A 21,060-nucleotide genomic window follows, 5' to 3' on the forward strand; every position below is an offset into this window, starting at 1 on the left:
CATCTGTCAGTTCCCGCACAAGCCCCCCAGATCAAAGCACAAGAGAAGTGGGAAATCCTCTGACTTCTTAGGGCAGAGCCAGTGATATAGAGAGCAATGTCCTCTTGCCCATGACTATGCTAAGTGCTGACTCGGGGCTAGTAGCTCTCCAACATCTACTGTATGTGTTTTGCGGATCCCTGCAGATTTGGAAGGTTATTTTCAAGAATAATGTGATCTCCCCTTCCTAATGCTCCTTATTGGGTAGTTCTCACTGTTTCCAGCTTATGGACATGGATATCAAAGTGTCCCTTCCCCTGTCCCTTCCTCTTTCCCTTTCCTTCCTCTTCCTTGTTTTTTTTTTTTTTTGCTGGTCGTGGGGCCTGAACTCTGGGTCTGGACACTGTCCCTCAGCTCTTCAGCTCAAGGTTAGCGCTCTACCACTGGAGCCACAGCGCCACTTCCGGCTTTTTCTGTTTATGTGGTGCTGAGGAATCGAACCCAGGGCCTCATGCTTGCAAGGCAAGCGCTCCACCACTGAGCCACCTTCCCAGCCCCTTCCTTGTCTGTTTTTATGCTCCCTGCCCTTCAAACCCCAGCTCTCCAGGATTGGGTCATGGGCAAACAAACTGTGATTTTTGCCAAGTGTTCAAACCGGCTTTACAATGGATTACTTCATATTTTAATTGTTTTTAGCTTAAGTAAATTAATTTAGAAAGGAATTTTTTTTATCTCTAACACATGAGGAAAACCAGTGTTACTTGCCATAAATTAAAGATAAATATAAAACTAACTGTAGTGGTAGCAACGTTATAAAACCCTTCAGATGGAGTCCAGGCCTGCCTGGGGCTCAGCCCACGGTCAGCTCCCCTTGGTACAGGACGGGGGTGGTGCCCAACGCTCTCCTGGCATGGTTGGAAGGACCAAAGAAGAGTAAAGAGGAGGAGACCTTTCTTCCTTGTGAGTCAGCCATGGATGCCACTGTAGGGTATTTCCTGTAACCACCGGGCCACCTCACTTTCAGGAATAGAGCATCCTCTGAAGCTCTTGCTTCTTTCCTGCTAACTTCCCCCTGTCTTAGCTTGAATGCAGACCAGAGGCAGCGGTGGCTCCAGCTGGCAGTCAGCCCCTCTTCCACAGGTGATGACGGGTGTCTCCAGTGTCTCCGGACTCCGTGGCTGCAGAAATAAGCGGCAATCAGCTCCCATCCATGTCTGGAACGAGCCTGGGACCTGTAGTCTGCCCTTTTCTTTTTCAGCTCATTAGTGTATTTGCTCTTTCTCCAGCTATTTTTTCAACTAAAGATATATATTTTTAAGAAGAACCTGTTAATTCAAGGAAAGAGGTGACTGTTGGAATCTGAGTGTTTGTTCCTTCCCTCGCCATTAGCAGCGATCCTGTTCCCTGCATGCCAAACCCGCTGACACGGCTTCTCAACTTCTGGCATGTGTCAGCACCCAGTGTCACCCTGCTCTCACCTGTGGGCATTCTGGGAGGCTGGGAGAATGGATCATCTTTTCCTTCGCTCTGGTCTTGGTGTCTGACCTGGTTGTTGGTTACCAGGCCCTCCACGTGGTCTCTCAGTTGGACTGTGTTGAGCTTTCTTCTGTCATGGTGGCTGTGGATGGGCAAACGTGCAGAGTGGAAGTTGTAGCACCTTTTATAACTCATCTAAGAAGAGGTTGTGAGTGGGGGTCACGGGAGTTATTGAACCCCAAGGTGTGTGAGAGGAGGGTCGGGGGCTTTACAGATGCTTTCCACCTCTTGTGGGGGCCCCGGGATGTCTGTGATCACACCAGGTCTCCCAGCTGTCTGGGGGGGGGGGTCCTGGGGGAGCTGGGAGGCTAGGAGGGAAGACAGGGACTTCTTTGGGGGTATTTCCCCCCGACAATTCTTCACTGAAGCTCAGGCCGGCGCAGGGCTGTGAGGACACCCCAAGACCGCTAACTATTCCAGAATGCTTGTAACTTTGTTCCCCTCCACTACCCCACCTAGCAGCCCGGCGGTGCCCGTGAGTCACGGGTGTAAAGTACACCGCGCCCTGGCACCGCAGCCCGGTCAGGGGAAGGTGTCATCAAGTGAGCCCCAGAGCGCCTTGTTTCCTTTCCAACTCAACACAAGTCCCTCTGGCTGCTCTGGGGAAGGGGCTGCCATTCGGGGACGCGGGTCCGGGACGGGACAGCCCGAGGAGCGGATCGCAGCCTGGTGCAGCTGTCCGCCCCCCTTCCCCCCCCCAGGCCTCGCAGCCCCCGCCCCCGGCCGGCCCGGGGTGCGCCTCGCCCCGGGCCGCCGCTGCGCTCCGACCGGCTCCCCGCCCCCGCGCCTCCGAGGCGACCCCCGTGCGCCCCAGGTTCAAAGGCCCCGCGCAGCAGCTCCAGCCCCTCCGGGAGGCGGGGAGGCGAAGGGGGTGGTGCAGGAGCCAGAAAAGCCCCAGCCACGGCCGCCGGCCCTTGGCGGGGATGGGCAGAGAGCTCTAGAAGTTCGTGACCACCGCCACCAGCACTTCTCGGCCGCCAGAACCCGGGACGCAGCAGCCGGTGCGCGGCGGGACCTCCAAGCTGGGCCCAACCCCAGTGCCTTTTCGCAGCCCCGAACGGCCGACCTCCCGGCCCGGGCCTCCAGCGCCCGATCGGGGTTCATGGAGCCGGGGCTGTGGCTCCTCCTCGGGCTCACCGTGACCTGCGCCGCAGGTAAGGGGCGGGCGGCGGGCGCGCCGCGCGTGGCGCCAGGCACACAAAAGGAGCGGGGCAAGGGGGTCGGTGCAGCTCGGCGGGGGGCGGGGGCTGCGGGGCCCCCAACCGCGCGCTCCGTGTTTCACGCAGCGGGGACTTGTCAGAACCTTTGCAAGCTCCTCGTTTGGAGACCGCAGGGAAGGCTTGCCCAGACGCCCCGAAAGTGCAGCAGGCGTGCAAGTTTCCTTCCATCCCGGGCAAAACCGTTTTCAGACTTTGCAGAGAGTGCACACAGCTCCCAAGCTTTGCACCAAGTCTGCACGTAACTTGCAGACGTTCTAGGCTCTGGGCACAGGATAGCTTCGCAAACTTCGTGGGACCGAGTTGGCCGCTAGTGTGCAAAGTGCATGCAGCCCGTGGCTCCCGCGCAGGGCTCGAGGAGACGGGGGTGTTGGGGTCTCCCCTGCAGCTCGGAAGGGCCCCTCAGTGCGCCCCTCACTTGGCCTCCTGCAGGACTCGTGCCTTGCCCTCCGGCGGGGGGCTCTGGCAGGACCAGCGTGCCCCGGGCCCCTCTCGCAGCCGGATCCGAGTGGAACTGCAAAGAGACGGTGGCTGGTCCCCACAAGAAGACGGGGTCCCCCACCGCCGTGCAGGACCCACGCGGCGGGCCGGAGCGGGCACCGGGTCAGGCTGGGGGGCAGGCAGCCAGGGGGGACCCCGCGCGCCCCCGCGCCCGGCGCTGCACGTGCTTCACTTACAAGGACAAGGAGTGCGTCTACTATTGCCACCTGGACATCATCTGGATCAACACTCCCGAGTGAGTTGCCTGCGGCGCGGGGGGAGGGGCACGGCCCTGGCACAACCTTTGGCTTCTTCAGGGCCTTCTTCCTTTCTGCCTTCACCCAGTCTGTGTGCCCCCTCCCCCCTGCACTTTCCGTCCCCCCCAAAGGCCGGCCCAGGAGAAACTCAATCTATAGCTAGGAATCCAGCAGGCAGGGGCTCTGTCAGAGGGGCAGTAATCCACTCAGGGTATTAGACACCTGAGAAGTCTCTCTGAGGCTCCTTTCCAAGCCAGCTCTCCTGCCCCGGGGGCTAAGCGGGTCCATCCAGCTCCTGACCCTTCCAGACCCCGAGGAAGCGAACATTCCTTGAAAGCAGCCCACTTCCTGCGGAGAGGCTGGTGGGCTCAGAGACTCTGACAGCCCCCGCCGTCCAGGCTGATGGCCTGGGCTCCTGGTCCCCTGCCTTCCCGGGCGCTGAGGCAGGGTGAGGCACCCACCACTGCCCATCTCCAGGTGATTCATGCCCTGGTCCAGGCACGCCACAGAGGACCCCTCCTCTTAGTCCTTAAGAGCTCGTACCCAGGGCCTGGCCACGGGAGAGCTCTCCGCTCAGCCTCAGGAGACCTTTCTGCTGAGACACATCTCACAAACACTCTAGAGGACTTGACCTTGCTCTGGCCTCCACCTGGTTTGCTCTCTGAATCGGTAGAACCTGGCTTGAGCATGCCGCTGTTTGCGTCCATGCTGTGGTGGTGTTGGGATCTTGGGAGATGCTTTTGCAGCTTCTCACTAGAGATTCCTGGCTGGGAACTTGGCGATGGTTGTGAATGCAGATTGTTGGCCTGGAAAGGCAACTTGGCCACCATGGAGTCATCTCCAGTCTTCCCTCGTGATGTCCTTTGTAGCCTCTGTGACCCTCTGGGGGTCAGCTTTGAGGTGTCATTCTTACCTGAACATCTCAAGAAGGAAGTGCAAGGGAGGGTGACCAGGGGACCAGGGCTCTACACCTTCTTCAGCCTCAGCACCAGTGTGGGTGGCAGGGCCGGCATCCTGTGGCTACCTGGTCATTCAGCTAGATGTCTAGCACTGAGATGGACCCTGGTTAATGTGCCACCGTGACCACCAGGCAATTCTTCATCCCTTTGAACCAAGGGCTTTTTCCTGAGCTGTCACAAAATTCTCCTCCTGATCCTGATGCCAGGATTTGTTTGTCTGGCTGCCTCTGATGGGGCTCCGTAGTCACGGATGCATGATAGGAGCTAGGACTTTGGGGCTGTCATGGATCACTCTCTACTCTGGGACAAAGTCACGGTCATCTTTTCTTGTATGCTCCATCATCCTGTCACTTGTCTTCTGTGATTCTGATCCTCTTGCCTGTGTGATCTTGCCAAATTAGCCCAACTGAGCAGAGACCACTGGGCAGCCAACAGTGGGACAGAGCCCTGATTTTAGTGAGCATCCCATGCTATGACTCCAGAAGGAGAAAGAAGCCAGTCCACCCTGTGAGGGGTAAGGGACTCTAGGGGAAGGGGCCTATGGAGACCCCTTGGGTCCTCCACCTGTCCTCCAAGCCCCTGAGCACTAGCTGGGGAGGAAGTGGTTACTTGGGACACACTGAGGTGTTTGGAATCCTACCTCAGAATTTTGACTTGGCGCGTGTGGCCTAAAACAAATCTGGGATCTTTGACTTTTCCCAAGGTAGCTAACTTGATCAATTCTCTCCAAGTTTACCTCTTCCCTTTGCCCTCACTCTGTTTTGCTCTGAACAGTGGGGGGGGGGGGAGCTGCTTAGACAACAAAGTGGCAGCCACCAGAGCACTTTGAAACTAGACAAAGGAAATCAATATTATAAGGAAGATTTTCCTATACAGCCTTTCTACCTTCCTGCAGCCCACCCTGATGCCTTCTTTTCCTTCCTCCCTTAGATGGATCTACTTGCTGTCTTTAAAACATCTGGAATAAGATTATAATTTGAAAAAAAAGGGAAGAGGGGGAATACAGTGACAGGGAGCATGGGAGGTGACAAAACAGAAGAGCCTAAAGAGATACTGCGTGAAGTTAAAGGTCACCATGCATGTGTGATACTTCCAGAGGCCCGGGGCCTCTTCTATCTCAGCTCTACTCACCCTATCCTCCAGACCTCCTAGTCTCACTATGTGCCAGAATTTCTCCTCCAGGAGGTGGCCTGCTCCTGGTCCCTTCTGCTTTGGAGCCTGAAGGGATCTCGATGCTCCAGGATGAACTTTGAGCGTTTCAGCCAATCTTCCTTGAGTCCATGTGGTTGAATGGAGATCAGCCCACCTACAATCCAACCTGGTCTTTGGAGTGCATTTGTGGGCATCTTCAGAGGGCCAGGCTGAGACTAGGGTGGCTTAGGCTGTGTCTCAGGCGGCATCTCCGCAGCTCAGGAATAACGTAGGAGACCCTGCCTGCATCCTTGTGGGAGGGTGACTGTCTAGGCCAGTCTGGAGACAGAAGATCTGAGGTTCCCTGTCTCTCTCGTTTTATTCCTCAATCTGAGTTTGGTCAGCCCTTTCTGGCAACACCCAAAATGCAGTGGATTCTTGGTAAGTTCTGCCTGACTTTTGGTTAAATCCTGTACCTGATTCCACCCCCACCCCCCTGCACCTCCGTGGCTTCAGCAGCTCTGGTCCATAGGCGCCCTGCCTTCCCTGAGGTCTCTTCATGCAGGGTGTGGGCAGAGCCCTCTTTGGAGAGCCTGCGTCTCCCTGAAGACATGGGTGGGACATCAGTTCTAGCTGTGTCCCACCATGGCCTGGTTACAGAGGAATGTCAGTCTGTCAAACAGTGACTGAGCTTCAGAGCACCCCACCAAGCCGGCCACGCCCCTCCCCAGCCTGTGGTTGAGGGGACCTGCCATCTGTTCATTCCAACACGGACATATGAGCAAGGCACTGTGATACTGCGATGGTGACCATGTTTTCCAAACAAAAATCCGAGCCACATGGCTGACAAGTAGGAATGTATTTGTGGAAAGGGCAGGGCAGGATTTTGGAAAGATGAGTGTGGTGGAAAGTCTGGTATCTGTGGTCTCCATGCGTTGGAGCTTCGCTGCGCCTGGAGTCTTGGCTGTGATGACGGGGTGGGAGGGCCTCGCAGCTCCCCGCCTCCCCTCTATAGGGTGTGGGCTGCAGTGAGACTGTAGTTCGCAGGGACCCCTGGGTCTCCCTGATCCCAAGGACTGACTTTCTCCTGTGGGATGTCCAGCCTGCTGCCCAAGCTTCCTTCATCCCACAAGAATGACATTTGTTTTATGTTCTTTTCCTTCCCAAAGAAGTAAAGAGTAAAATCATCATCATCATCATATTTAACAAACCATTTGAACTGGCATTCTAATGGATTCTACCACAAAAAGGCAACATCACTACAAATTCTGACCTTGCCTCTTGTGTTCTTCAAGAAAGCCTTTGACCACATTTCCAAGTCCCAGAATATCCTGGGGATGGCTCTGGAAGCCCAGCTTTCTGTAGACTGGAAACAGCTGGGTCCCCCACCCAGAGGATCAGAAGGAGCCCTTTAAGTCACCTAGTCTGTGACCCGGCCCTGAGCAGGAGCACTGGTGGAGACTCGGCTCTTTGAAGCAGAAACACGATGGTTTTGTGGTGTTATGGTTCAAGAATGGTGTCAGGAGTGATTGATCTCAATATCAATGGTGATGTGGGACTTGGCCACACATCAGTCATTGCATACCAGTCAGCCAATGGGATTCGATGGGGTGCCGTATCTGCATGGCATTGGGCTGGGCTCGGGCCTATAACCAAGGAAAGACCTGCTCCCCCATCCTGACTCCTGAAAGGTGGTTTTGTTTTTTGGGGTGCTGATGCATTGTATAGTTCTATGACCTAACACAGTTGACCTTTGCACGGTGACTTGATAGACATAAATGGGCACAGGAGCAAAAGCACATCCCTGGTCCACCTCGGTGTCCTAGGTTTTGTTCTGGAGAGATATTATGGGCTTGTGGAGAAGCGCGAGGCTCCCTGTTAGCCTTTGAGAGCCACGTGAGCCTGTAGGCCCCGCACACCGGCGGTTGAGAACTAAGATCCCCAGCTGAGAGAGACTCAAAGACCCCCGCTCCATACCCAGCAGGACTTTGCTTAATGCGGCTATTGCTCTGTACACAATCTTCTTCTGGCTGATGCCCCACTTTGCCTTCTTGCTATCTGGTGCAGTCACTAAGACTGGGCAGGGCCGGGGCTGGGTCTGCTTGACTCCAAGCCCCATGGGTCCTGCTTTGCACAAATGTTCACTTTTGGGGTTGAGAAAGGGCATCCAGGCTCCCTTCACTGACTTCTCTTAGAGGGGAGCGGACCCCCCTGTCATGGTTAGGAGCTTAAGCCAGGGCTCACATCATTTTTGCTGTAATTCTGAATCTCCTACCGAGGGCGCATGCCCTCTGTGAGAGCAGGTCTCTATCTGCACAGGGGCAGTCGCTGGACCTTGAAGAGTAAAGGCGTTTGGAAGAAAGCATAGGAGAGTGCATGGGCAATGGTCACTTTGTATCTGGTCAGCACTCAAGGTCATGTGGCCATCATGGGGCCAATACAACCTTGCAGAAACCTTTCCCAGTCAGAGACGTCTTCCTGCCCATTTGGTGTAGTAAGGGGCACTAATGACTGGAACTTTCTTCCTCTAGGGCTGCAGAAGTTGGCCTTTTAGGGACTTTCAACTCTAGTTTTCTCTCATCCTTCCGCAGTAACCCAGCATGAGCCCACACCCTCTGTCCTGGAGGCCTCGGGCATTTCCAGAGGTGAGGTGCAGGTGCACAGCCATTAAAATTCAATTAGCATAAAGTTCCCAGACTCTGGGAAAGGCCACCTGGCCGCTTCTGCTGCTGATAAGCAGCTCCATAAAGATGGGGGGAGGCCAAAGGTTGCAGCAGGTGGGATGAGATCTGTGTCCTTCCTCTGACATTTCCTGGTGCTCCCTTTGGGCTTGGTAAACAATAGGAAGAAGGTCTGGGGACTGGGCAAGGTGCTCCCTCCACAAAGTGGGAAGATGGGTTGAAGGACCAGTTAAACTCTCCAGGGAGATTTTTGGAAGGAAGAGGAGTCTTGTACCTTCTTCACAGGGGAATTTGGCAGACTGTCACACCCAGGGTTTGCAGCTGAGGATTCATGGGGCACAGGACTTCATTTCCCATCTCCGGGCCTAGCATTACCAGGGTCCTGACATGGGTACCATATCCTGGGAGTTGGAAATACCATGGACGTGGGTTTAGGAGGAATAATTCCATGCTGTGCTTTTGAGCAGGACATGAAGAAGAAGATGGCTCTGGATGTATAACAGTGCTCCTGAACTCTGAGTTCCGACCCATCACGGTTTTCTTTCACTCATGAATTGTGTTTTCTAGTCACCAATTCCATCTCCTGCTTGGAAACCTAGCATACCTTGCATGTTGGTTTTGACTTGGAATTGGGGAGTCCTCAGATCATTTGATAACAAGATACTTTAAAATGTGAGCGCCGTGGGGCTCAATTTCAGAGTTTGTTGAAAAGATTGACACTATAAGCTGACCTTTCCCATGGATTCCCGGGGACTGAGAACCCCGAAAGCTGCTGTAAGGATGTGAGCTGTCTGGGGGCAAAGACAGGCTTGGCTGGAGTGCAACTGACCCAGATTGAGGCCCCGAAGCAGTTTAATTTGAAGCAAGAGCACTTGGGTAGGAAGAGGTTGTGACCCAACGTGACCCTGAGGGAGCATTTGGATTTCTGCTAGATGAAAGGGATGTTGCAGCTAGGAACTTGGCCTTAAATCTGAAAGCAGATGAACGTCTCCAACATCTCTGGTGTGGTTTATCCCTGCAAGAATTTAAAACAAAGGAAGCTGGAGGCAAACAATACTTTCCTTAAGAAGGCTTCATAGTGGTGGCTGGAATCAGCCTGGCTTCAGAACTCTGGTTCTTCCTTCCTCCCTCCTTCCTCTCTCCCTTTTTCCTCCCTTCCTCCCTCCCTCATTTCCTCCCTCCCCCCCCCTCCAATAGTGGGGAGTTGTAAAGGGCCCCAGATCATACTTAAGGAGATTCTGTATAGCCACAGCCCAGTTTTGGAGCAGTTCTGCATGAGAAAATGTCCTGTTCTTCCTTCATGTTTCAATAGACAACAGGGAGTTCCTGAAGATGAGAAACACACCCATGCACACACAGGAACATGCACACACTTTGTACACACCCATGCACAAACACAGGCACACCCATGTGTGAGTGTACACAGATACCCCCACCCCCCTTTGAGATAGATATCATTTGTACTCAGAGAGAAAATAAGTCTGGAGAATGACTAAATGCAGTGATAAGACAAATTGCTTGCCCAGCCATAGTTTTGTGTGGTGTTCTTTGTTTGTTTTTTGCTGGTCGTGGAGCCTGAACTCTGGGCATGGGTGCTGTCCCTCAGCTCTTCAGCTCAAGGCGAGCACTCTACCACTTGAGCCACAGCGCCACTTCCAGCTTTTTCTGCTTATGTGGTGCTGAGGAATCAACCCCAGGGCCTCATGTATGCGAGGCAAGCGCTCTACCCCTGAGCCACCTTCCCAGCCCTGTGTGGTTTTTTGTGAGTGGGGTGGTGCTGAATCCTGGCCCACCCACCAGATCTCCATAGAGCCACTCAACGGGATCATGTATCTGCCTGTGTTCTCCTCTGCCCTGGCCTGGATTCTTAGAGCCAAAAGCTTTCACACAACTTAGCAATGTTCAGCCTGCCTTCTTTTATGGCCTTCTCAGGCTGACTTAGCAGGAGATAAACGGGAACTCCGGAACACAGCAGGACAGAGATGTACATCCTAGCCCAGCACGTTGAAAACCAGAAACAGATTCTTCGCATGAGTCAGGTCTGGGGAGGGGGTTGGCCAATTGGAACTCAGGGCAAATGGCTAATGGGGACAGATTTATTCCACAGCCTGAGGAGTGTCACAGAGCTTCGCTGAAAGAAGACACTAATTGAGGGCTACCCATCTTTTCTGGCTTTTATATGTACGATTTTTTTTCTTTTTGTGGATGTGTGCCAGTACTGGGGCTTGAACTCGGGGATTATGCACTCCTGCTGAGCTTTTTCTGCTCAAGGCTGACAGTCTACCACTTGAGCCTCAGATCCACTTTTGGCTGTTTGGTGATTAATTGAAGACAAGCGTCTCATGACTTTCCTCCACAGGATGACTTTGAACCACAGTCCTCTGATCTCGGCCTCCTCAGTAGCTAGGATTACAGTCATGATTCACCAGCACTCAGCTTATAAATAGGATTTCTGCAGGATTCTTGTAGGGCTGAGAATACAGGCTGTGCGGATGTTTAGGAGGCTCAGAACCTCACCTGGAAAAACACTGTAATTCAATATTTGCAGAAAGTCCAAGTGGGTACAAAAATTCATCATTGACAGAATATCCACATTTCTAATAAGGAAGGATCTGTTCTTGAGCCTCTGCTGCACCCTAGCCCGGGCTTCCTGGGGGAGGGTCAGCAAGAAGTATCCCTAGTAAGGACCCCAATATTCTGAGTTTGGGGTACGTGAGACATTTGTCGGAGCTGCCAAGAGAGCATTGCACAAGGTCACACACCGTTATACTAGAAAATGAATATCTTGTTATCACTGAAAGGGTATGAGCCAGAGCTGTCAGTAAGGACTTTCCTATCCCAAACGTGGAAGCCTCGAACATTAGCCAGGCTGGCTTCTCTTGTTTTCGGTGTATCATTTAAAAAGATGTGTGACAATATAATATTAAAAAAATCCTTCCTTGGAGACCCCATCCCCATGAGAATATCTGCTCCCTTGATGTCTGCTCTGTTTCTACCACAGGCAGCTATTTTGAGTCCCATCTGTCTGCAGCTTTGCATAAAGTTATAATGAAGCCAGGCCAGACAGATGTGGGTCCTCATGCCTCCTTTCGACCTGGAATCTGTCAGGAGTGCAAGGGCCCGGAGAGAGAAACTCTAGCCTCACTGCATTTGATACCTTGGAATTGCACAGAGAAGAGGACGCCTTAGCTTTAGAGGGCTCCATTCTCCACCCCTGGGAGGAGTTTATTTCCGTAGCTTTGGGGGATGGGGACTGTAACTGGAAAAATCCCATACCTCACTACAACAGGGCATTTTTCCTATCTGTCTCCTTCCTGTGACCCCTGTGCGAGGGGAGGACTAGCTGAGTTCCAGTGATCTGGAGGACGATGAATTCCACGACTCTGGGGTTATTTAAAAGCTCAGCCACATGGCTTTGTGCCACAGAACACTGTAAACAGCTTGGGAGATGCTGGGACTCCTGTATTGTGGGTGGGGCAGGAGACCCATGCGGAGTTGTGGTTTGCCTGCTGGAGAGCAGGTCTCCAGGCCCTTCTCCTGGGATTGCACTGCTTGAAGAGTCCCAAGTGGTGGAGCAATTTGGAGCTGGGTGAGGCCTTTGAGGAACCTAGCCGGCCTTGCCATTTTTCAGATCCAAAGGCTGACCTCTGCTGTCTACCCAGAACTCTAAGGGAGCGAGTCCTCAGTGTGGCAAGATCTGGGGCTGCCCTCAGAACACTGCCCACAGCATGGCCTCTGCCTTGTCGGTCTGTGAAGCCTGCACTGTCCATCATGGTAGGTTGTAGCCTCACCAGTGATGATCGAGATGTAGCTCCTCCAGTTCCAGTCAACTGGACAAAACATGGAGTAGAAACCTACTCGTTCCATCAGCCAGCCCAGAATTCATACATTTGGTATGGGTGATGGGTAGTCATTTCACAGATGCCCATTATTGACATGCAGGGGCATTAGTCAGCATCCACAGTGAGCCAGACACTTGTCGTAGAAATGAACAAGGAAGATGCACTCAGGGACCCCAGCTGGTATGTGAAGGACAAATTCAGGGAAGCCACACCTGCAAGGAAAAATGGCCCTTCACCTTGGATTTGAAGGCTTAGTAGCATTGTTTTGGAATTCCTTACAAGCTACGCAACCAGTCCCCAGCACATTGCTCACTGTGCCCTTGGTGTTTCCAAGGGCTCCATGGTCACAGGTCCTTTCTAGGGCTTTGGGAGCAGCCTTTTCCATGGCAATGGGAAGAAGAATACCGAACGAGCACTCCAACTGTAAGCTGAGATTTTCTGCAGCATGAGTAAAGGAACCCCCCCCATCTCTATGTTTTTGAAGAATAAGGTATGCGTGTTATTATTTTAGAGCCAGCAAGTGTGCATATTTTCTGCTTGTATTCCAAGGCCATAAAAGAAAGCCTAGGCTTCCAGATTCATTTTCATTCTTGGAGATCAGAAAGACCCCACATGTATTGTCTGACATTAAGGCCTCGCCCACTGTGGCTTGTACAAGCCACTTGGTCAGTGGACAACGAACAGGCTCAACAGAGGACATTGGACTTCTGGGTGGTCAGCCGAGGGCTAGGGCCAGGCCTGGGCCTCTGGGGTGGAGTAGGGGTGGATAGTTGACCCCATCTACTCCAGGACAGTACAAGCCAAGCTAGATATTACCAAAGGCACTGCTGAAACAAATGCTCTCTGGCCAGCCGACTTTGCTGGCTTTTTCCTGATTCAGGACATGCTCTTTTGTATATTATTGTAGGGAAGAAAATCTCTGATTGTCCCCAGCAGCTGAGGAGACTGAATACCCTTCTTGTTACACCAGACGTCCACCTGTCACTTCATGAACGTGAGGTCCTGGCTCAGAGTTCACTGGGCACAAGCAACAGACACCTAGTCCAGTGAACAATACACAAAGGAGGTTCACTAGAAGCACTCAGGGTGTTTTAACTTCAAAAGAAGCAGCAGCCCAGGCTGAGAGGAGAAGGGAGAGGGGCCAGGATGTGGGGGGGCAGAGAGAGGTGACGGTCTTGTGGACAAGGTAGGACAGGGCCTTCTGACAAATAGCAGCTCCAGAGTGCTTATCTGATAGTGAGTCCCTTCACTGAAGAGGAGAGAGAAAGGGTCTGCTGGCCCCGTGGGGTCACCTGACCAGTCCTCCAGCAGGAGAAGTGAGGCCAGTGGTGGTCAGCCCCTCAGGCCCCCACAAATGGGAGGGAGATGATTCTGAAAAGATCCGGAGCCAGAATCAACGGACTGGCCTTGGTCTCTGGAGAAGCCCAACTCTTTCATCTTTGGAAGCAAGTGATCCTTCTTCTGAGTTAAACGAGCTTGCCCACACATCTGTGCATAGCAGGTGAGCGCATGCAGACACCTTGAAGGGAAGGGTGTGTTTATACCCTTTGACTGACCCACCTCTTGCTCCCCTATCCTAATTCATTAGAACCAAGTCCAGCCGCTGATGTTCAAAAGATAGAAAAGAATGTAACAGAGACTACCCCTCCCCCTTCCCCAAAGCACTGAGCTCGGGTAAGCAATGGGTTAGCAAGTGGTATTTTCCAAGGAAGGAATTTAATAAAATCTGAAATCGAGCCAAAGCTAGGAAGCATGCTGGGGTCTTGAAGTTGTTTGTCTAGAGAAAGGTGGGAAGGGATTGAGTCCTGGCTTCTAGGAGGAGGCATCTGTGTCCCTCTCCTCTCAGTGGCTAGTGTAGTTCCTAGAGCCTTGCTTCTGCAGGCACAGAGTCACCTTATTGCCTTTGTCCCCCCACTCCAGGAGAAATGGGGCTCAAAGGAGACCGACCATCATCTTGACATGTATTCTAATCATGAAGTGAACTTACCTGACCTTCAGGGTAGTCAGCCAAAGCTTGGGCTTTAAAATGAAAACAATTGTATTAATAAAGAGAAAGCTAGCACTAGGGGCTAAATGCTGTCCAAGGGTCTTGACACCTGTCTGGTTTTCCTTTATGGGGTAAGCTTCAGAGTTGTACATTTAGAGACCTGGGATGACCAGACTTGTAACAGAAATGAGTGGAGGACAGGAATAAAGTACTGGGATGCTGAGGACTGGGGCAGAATGGAGTATTTAGGTGCGGTCAACTCCAAGTGTGGCTGCCATGTTGGAATCTGGGACCTGGATCAACCCAACTCCTAGATACTCAAGAGAAGCTAGAAATGCAGGTATTTTTGTGAAATTTCTAATCTAACAACACTGACTGAAAGTAAACAATGCCAATTTGTCAACTTTTGTATGAAATGAGAAATGCTTGTGTGGGGGATCCTTTGTTGGTCTGCATTGTGCTGTTCTCCCAACCCTGCTCTACACCTCAAAGCTCTGTGTGCCTGTTCCTTAAACACTGCTTGGCCATTCAGAGGGAATTACAGTTTGACACCATTTTCTGAAAATGTGGAATTCAGAAGCTAAAATCTTGTTGCTCTTTCTAAGCTGGCCTCTGTGACCATCTATGTCTGTTCTTTAAATTCAGAAGAAGTCAGTTACCCATCAGGAAAATGGAAATAGTTCATTCCTTTAGGAAAAGACAACACAGAACTTTAAGCAGTGTTGTTTTAAAAAGTCACTTTGCTTATTTAAGAACTTCTTGTAGAGATAAATGAAGTGCTTTCAGCGGGGTGCTACCCATGAAGAATGGATATGAGAGACTTGGGAGTTTAATATTTAATGGCATTTGTATATGACATTTGGGAAAACTTGACAAATAAGGAACACTGTGATAAATAAGACCCTAGCACCCCCACTGCTGATCAAATAACAAATATTCTCAGCACACAAAAATTGAGAGAAGATTTATTACACGAACACATACAGCTTAGACATCACAAATGCAGGTATGATGGAGAGCATTTTGTTTTCTCATTTCTGCATCTGCTTCTCTTGCATTGTGCTCTAAGAAAACATCTATGTTTTAGGAAACATCAATGGCTGGGCTCTGTGTCTTCAGAGGCATCAGTGTGTGGAAGAGCTGCCTGTTTCTACAAAGACCTACATTCTGCAAACCCTGCTGCTCGACAGTAGGCTGGCACTGTTGGGTACAGTGTGCTGGTTCAAGGTGGTCAGCCAATTTAGCTTTATTTTCATGGTACCACTGTTTGGCCCCTGTTCCCAATTCAGGAAACAGGGACAAAGGACAGAGACACAAATACAGTGCATGTGCCCTTGGGGTAGGCAGTGGTGAATGACAGACCTGCCCAAAGGAGAATATGGCGTTGCTGGGCCTTGTAGACTTCGGATTCTTTATTACCCTTCTTATTGCTTAGTCACATATCACAAATGCGGGCCTGATTGAGGGGACTTTTTTTTTTTTGCCTCATGAAACTCACAACTCCCACACCAAGTAAGTAATAGCAGTAGTAACTTTCATTCACTGTTGATCCTTTGCTAAATATTTCCCATGTAGTGCCTCATCACATTTGTCCAAGAACACTTCGATAACAGGAAATGAGGGAACAATGATTATCATGTAAGTTCTTTAGAATGTAATGACAGAATTGCCAGGTTATCTCTCTGCACTCTGTGCATCTGTACATGCGGGCTTGACATTTCCCTTCACCTGAGTTCAGACTCCAATAGCATATGAAGTTCTTGGAGGCACAGACACATATGTATCTTTCTGTATCCATATCACAGTTGGAATGATACTAGGAATAGAGCAGGTGCTTGACAGAAGTTAGAGATTCTTTGTAATGATGTTCGTGGTTGTTGTATAGAAGAATCCAGTCTGTTAGACTACAATTACCCCACAATTAACTACCAGTTGCTTGTTTGATAGTTCTCATCTGCTCTGCCTTATGCTATGTCTGTAGTTGCTTCTAAAGAAGTAAAAGACTTGGCTTCTATTCTTGAGGAGCTGGAATTCAACTCTGAGACCTGGCTAAGAAGGAACATGACTTGCCCTATGGGTTAGAGGGATACCCAGGACCTTCCCTGGGCTATGCATCTTTTGCTGCAAGGCATCTATAGGCATGAAAGTCATATACCCCTTCTTCTAAGCCAAGTCCCACCTATTCAGGGTCCCCAATCACACTTCCAGGGTCTGACCCTCCAGGTCAGAAAATACTCTTCAGCTTGCAGGGTGACCAAGGGGCCTCTGCCTGCAGGGCGGATGGTTAGAGCTGCAACTGAAGACATCCACCTGGGAGTGGGAGGCAATGGTGCCAGATACCCTTGGTCTTCTCTATGCCAAGTACCCTCAGAAGTTCTCAAATTCTAACTTTAATGCTGGACTTCCCAAGCATTGTGAAGTCACATTTGTTCAAGTTGGGGGCGAAAATTCTTATTTAAGAGCTTGTTAAGTTGATCTAAAAGTCTTTTAATGGTTAGATTTATGGACGGAAGGCCTCCATTTGAACTCTTGTTCCAAACCCTGCACATGATCATTAGAGCAGGCCCTGCCAGAGGGGATCTGGTCATCTCTTGAATGTGTTTCAGTTCCTGGGGCTGACTTCTTTGTAAACATCCTTGGAAACTGTGGGGATGTCGGCATGCAGATGGCTGCGTTCTGCACTTCCGGAGAGGTGTTAAACATGTCTCTATTAACAAACACCTCATGGCCTTGTTTCCTTACCTAAAACACTTTGGATCATTTTTCTCCTGTCGAGTGGCTCTCCACCCACAAATGCAGAATCAGCTGACAGCAATTTCAAAATTGCAGGCCTCTCTGTTGATGGAAAAATGGAAGCGTTGTTATTCCTTGTGTGTAATTTTCACCAAGAAAATGGAGGACTGGATTTAATGTCAACACTTAGAGATTTAACGTGGCCCTGTTACTGGAAAAATATACCTTTAGCCAAATTTGGACTCACAACAATGGTTGCATTGTTGTGTTTTCTGTCCCGACCACATCTGCTATTTCCGAGGAAAACGGGACTTGAGGAGAGGTCCAGCTGCAGACAGGACCCTGCTTTCTTTTGCTGCACAGCTGGGTCTGCCTCCACCCGCAGGGTCGGCGCGCGTCTGCTATTTCTTAAGGCACTTGGGTGGAAGGAGCTGGGACAAGAGCAAGAGGAGAGAGTTGGGCCGGACGCATTCTTGGTCTCTGCTCACTAGCACAGCAGGGAGGGATGGGCTGCTCTGAGCATCTGGTCACTGTGGGGTGGCCCGGCCTGATTTCCTTTCACCACCCCAAAAAAGGCTCCATGGAGTGTGTTTCTAAAGAAAAGAAATTCAATTTGGTTTTATTTTGAACATGCAGAGAGGATGTGAGGGCCCTCTTTGAGCTGGGTAATTGGTGGTACTCCACGGGCCTCATTGAAACCCAGGTGGCTCCATCTCTGAGGACAAATGAGAAAACCAAGACTTACTGGAAAAGTAGCCCTGTTTCTTGGAGTTATTAGTAATTTGTCCCCTAAGTCATGTTCAGTTCTATTAATGAATGAGGCATATGGCATTAACTCCCCCCCCCCCCCCCAACTGGCATTGTCTTTCTTCTCCTTTGGAGAAGAATGGCTCTCCTTTGGAGAGCGATGGTTTGAATATACATAGGCATAGGAAACATATTTTAATAGTCATTGCTCCAAACAACACCCCTTCCCATGTTGGCCATAAACAGAAGTGGCCAAGGCTTTCAGACTTTTTTTGTTTCAAAAGCAAGTTTCCCAAGAGCAGCTCGGGCTTCAGCCATCCTGCCAAGCCTTCGTCGCCGCCTCCTGGAGGGCACAGTGTTCCTTCTGATGTGTGTGTCTTTGAGGAAGTGGTGTCCACAGGCCGGGGTGCATTCCTGATGACCTTTGTTGTATTCATCGCCATCTCTGTGCACACAGCAAGTTCTGCTCGGTGCCCTTGGAAGAAGCTCAGTTTGTGGTCGACTTGCTGGGGACAGCACCCCCAGTGGGGTTGGCTATAGGAGGCTCATGGGTCCAGAGGTCTCAAAGTCCAGGTGCCCAGGCCTGGGTGCTGGAGCTGGGGAGGTGGGCGGAGCCAGCCTGGGGTCACCCAAATGTTCTTGTCAGGAACTGGGGCGGTGGGAAGCTGGAGACCCTCCAACTATTCTTCATTATTTCTCACCTGCAGGGAGTGAGCTGGAGGCCCTGATTGGGCTCTCCAGAATAGGAGCCTGCCCTGAAGGATCCATCTTTTTGGTTTGATCTAGCAATGGCTGAAACCCTGCCACATGCTGGGGAGCCCGGGGCACAGGGGCACCTTGCCCGTGGGAGACCTGTCCTCCTCCCTGTCTTTCCAATCCCTCCCTCCACCCTCTCTTGCTTCCTAAAGGCTAGGGAGCTGGCTGTCTTCTGGCTGGTGTGGTTTATGCTCTGCTGGGGGTGGGGGGAGGCAGAGACCCTGCCAAGCCTCACACAGGGGGCCCCGGAGGTCCATGTCGGGAGGAGGCCCGGGGGCCCCGGAGGTCCGTGTCGGGAGGAGACCCTGCTGCCCTGACCTCACTGTGCTTTGCAGGCAGACGGTGCCCTATGGACTCTCCAACTACAGAGGAAGTTTCCGGGGCAAACGCTCCTCAGGGACCGTTCCAGGGAGCGCCCCACCCTCCACGCAGACCCCCTCACGCTGTGCTTGTGTTGGGAGAGATGACCGGGCATGCAGACGCTTCTGCACACGCTCCCTGGGCGTCAGCAGGTACGAATCCCATCTGCTGCCAGACCGGGGGCCTCTCGAAGGTGGCTGCAGAGGGGCTCAACCAGGTCTGGCTGCCCAGGAGGAGGAGGTTACCAAGCCCAGAGGCTGTTGACCTTCCTGTCTTAGAGGTTGGGCGGCACAACATCCCCGACGTGGGCTGCCTTTTGGGAGGGAGACCATGCATGGGCACAGCTCTGTCTGTTTGCCTCCATGTTGACTTTGAGCAGCAGGTTGCACAGATCCAGACACACTGTCCATTTTGAAAGTTGGTAGACCCAGCCAGCCTCCCAAATGCACATTTTTCTGCTTCTTGGTCCTTCTGGCCCCACTGCCCCCTTTTCCCGTAGATAGCACGGCCCTATGCACCTGGGGGTCCTGTCTGTCTGCTCTAGCCACCTAGAGAAGGCATGAGTCATTCTAGCACGTGAAGCAGCAGCCTGGGCCAGATTCAGGCTGACCTCCTTACAGACTGATTCATGAGGCAGGTGTCCTGCCAGTGGTCTCCGTCTCCCTCCCTTTATTTTGTGCCCAGACTCCACAACCCAGCCATGTGCAGCATCCCCTTCCAGCCCACCCCCGACGGCTCATGTTGGGGATGTGGCTCTCACATCCCTCCTGACTGAGACGAGCCCCAGCAGGACTGGTCCACAGCCACCGGGTTCTAGGGCCTGCTGTCTGGAAAGCCCAGCATGAACAGCACTTTCTCTCCTCTTCCTGGGCTTGGAAACATCTGATGAGTAAGCGGGGAGTGTGTGCTGTACTTTGTACACACCCACCCACCCACCAAGCGCTCAGCACTCGGGATCCGTGCCTGAGATGCAGTCCCTGGGGAATGTGCTAATGCGCTCGTTGGTGGGGAAGAGGAAGTCATAATTTGACACTGAAAAAAACCAGCCACATGGAAATGCAGGCTGACTCATTAAAATCAGCTCTTTTTCCCCCACAGTGACTCCAGGGGAGCCGAAAGAGCAGATAAAGAAAAGAAAGGGAAGGCTGGTGGGGCCCGCAGAGGCCTGCTTCAAAGGTGAACGTGTGGGTACCTTCCTTCACAGGGCATGGGTGGTGTCCGGGATCAGACAGTAGCCATGGGGACCCCAGCGCTGCACTCAGAGTTGACAGTGATTTGGGGGCCCATTGACTCTGGAGACAGCACAAGCGGAAGCTGGGGACAGTCCCCATTACATCCATGGCCCTGTTGAGCCTGCTGTGCATTCTATCTAGTTCTAGGCAGGGATGCCCGGCATGGACGTCACTGGGCCCAACCAAGCCAGCTTCCCAGAGCTCCACTTCCCAGAGCTCCCACAGCAGGGGTGAAGACAGCCTTTGAGCTGTCCTTCTGACTTTCCAGCTCATTTATTTTCTTTCTTCTTCCTTCCTTCCTTTTTTTCTCTATTTCTTTCTCTCTTTCTCTTTCTTTTTTCTACTTTCTCTCTCTCTTTCCTTTTTTAAAAAAACTTGCTGGTTTGTTTGTTTTTTGGTCAGTCGTGGGGCTTGAACTCTGGGCCTGGGCACTGTCCCTCAGCTCTTCAGCTCAAGGCTAGCACTCTACCACTTGAGCCACAGCGCCACTTCTGGTTTTCTGGTGGTTCATTGGAGATAAGAATCTCACTGACTTTCCTGCTCAGGCTGGCTTTGAACCTGGATCCTTAGATCTCAGCCTCCTGAGTAGCTAGGATTATAGACGTGAGCCACAGGCGCCTAGCTGCTCTTTTTTTTTTTTTCTTTGAATGAGTAGTCCGGAGGGTTTTCTTCAGCCAACCTGGGGTTATTTGTCCTTCTGTCAATCAGAAATCATTATTGATGACTTGCCAGCACATCTGCACAGCATGGTGATCTATGTTCATGGTAATCTATATTCACGGTTATCTGTGTTCACAGTCACCTATGTTCACAATCATCTCTGTGCATGGTCATCTATGATTACAGTCATCTATGTGCATGGTGATCATCTTTATGTTCACGATCATCTATGTTCACGATCATCTATGTGCATGGTGATCATCTATGTTCATGGTGATCATCTTTATGGTCACGATCATCTATGTTCACTGTCATCTATGTTCAGAGTCATCTATGTTCATAGTAATCATCTATGTTCATGGTAATCATCTATGTTCACTGTCATCTATGTTCAGAGTCATCTATGTTCAAGGTCATCTATGTTCATGATAATCATCTGTGTTCATGGTCATCTATGTTCATGGTCATTTAATGGCCCAGAGGCAGCTGGGAACCCTTCAGGG

The 21,060-nt window shown here is 51.5% G+C and overlaps 1 protein-coding gene across 1 annotated transcript; it reads left to right on the plus strand.

The window, feature by feature from the left end:
- The first annotated feature begins 2,562 nt into the window (after nt 1–2,562).
- Edn3 (endothelin 3) lies at nt 2,563–19,845 on the plus strand. The gene is made up of 4 exons (XM_042699291.1): nt 2,563–2,669; nt 3,165–3,468; nt 18,641–18,817; nt 19,764–19,845. Exons 1-4 carry the CDS (start codon nt 2,618–2,620, stop codon nt 19,843–19,845), a joined length of 615 nt encoding a protein of 204 aa, XP_042555225.1. The 5' UTR covers nt 2,563–2,617.
- Nucleotides 19,846–21,060: the final 1,215 nt, after the last annotated feature.

Source organism: Dipodomys spectabilis, unplaced genomic scaffold (assembly GCF_019054845.1).
Source record: "Dipodomys spectabilis isolate Male_0828 unplaced genomic scaffold, ASM1905484v1 ptg000240l, whole genome shotgun sequence".
Taxonomy (NCBI): Eukaryota; Metazoa; Chordata; class Mammalia; order Rodentia; family Heteromyidae; genus Dipodomys; species Dipodomys spectabilis.

Coding starts and splice junctions, on each gene's coding strand:
- Edn3 (XM_042699291.1), top strand. CDS start 2,618: ATGGAGCCGGGGCTGTGGCTCCTCCTCGGGCTCACCGTGACCTGCGCC. Junction 3,469..18,640: donor ATCTGGATCAACACTCCCGA/GTGAGTTGCCTG, acceptor TGTGCTTTGCAG/GCAGACGGTGCCCTATGGAC. Junction 18,818..19,763: donor CGCTCCCTGGGCGTCAGCAG/GTACGAATCCCA, acceptor TTTCCCCCACAG/TGACTCCAGGGGAGCCGAAA.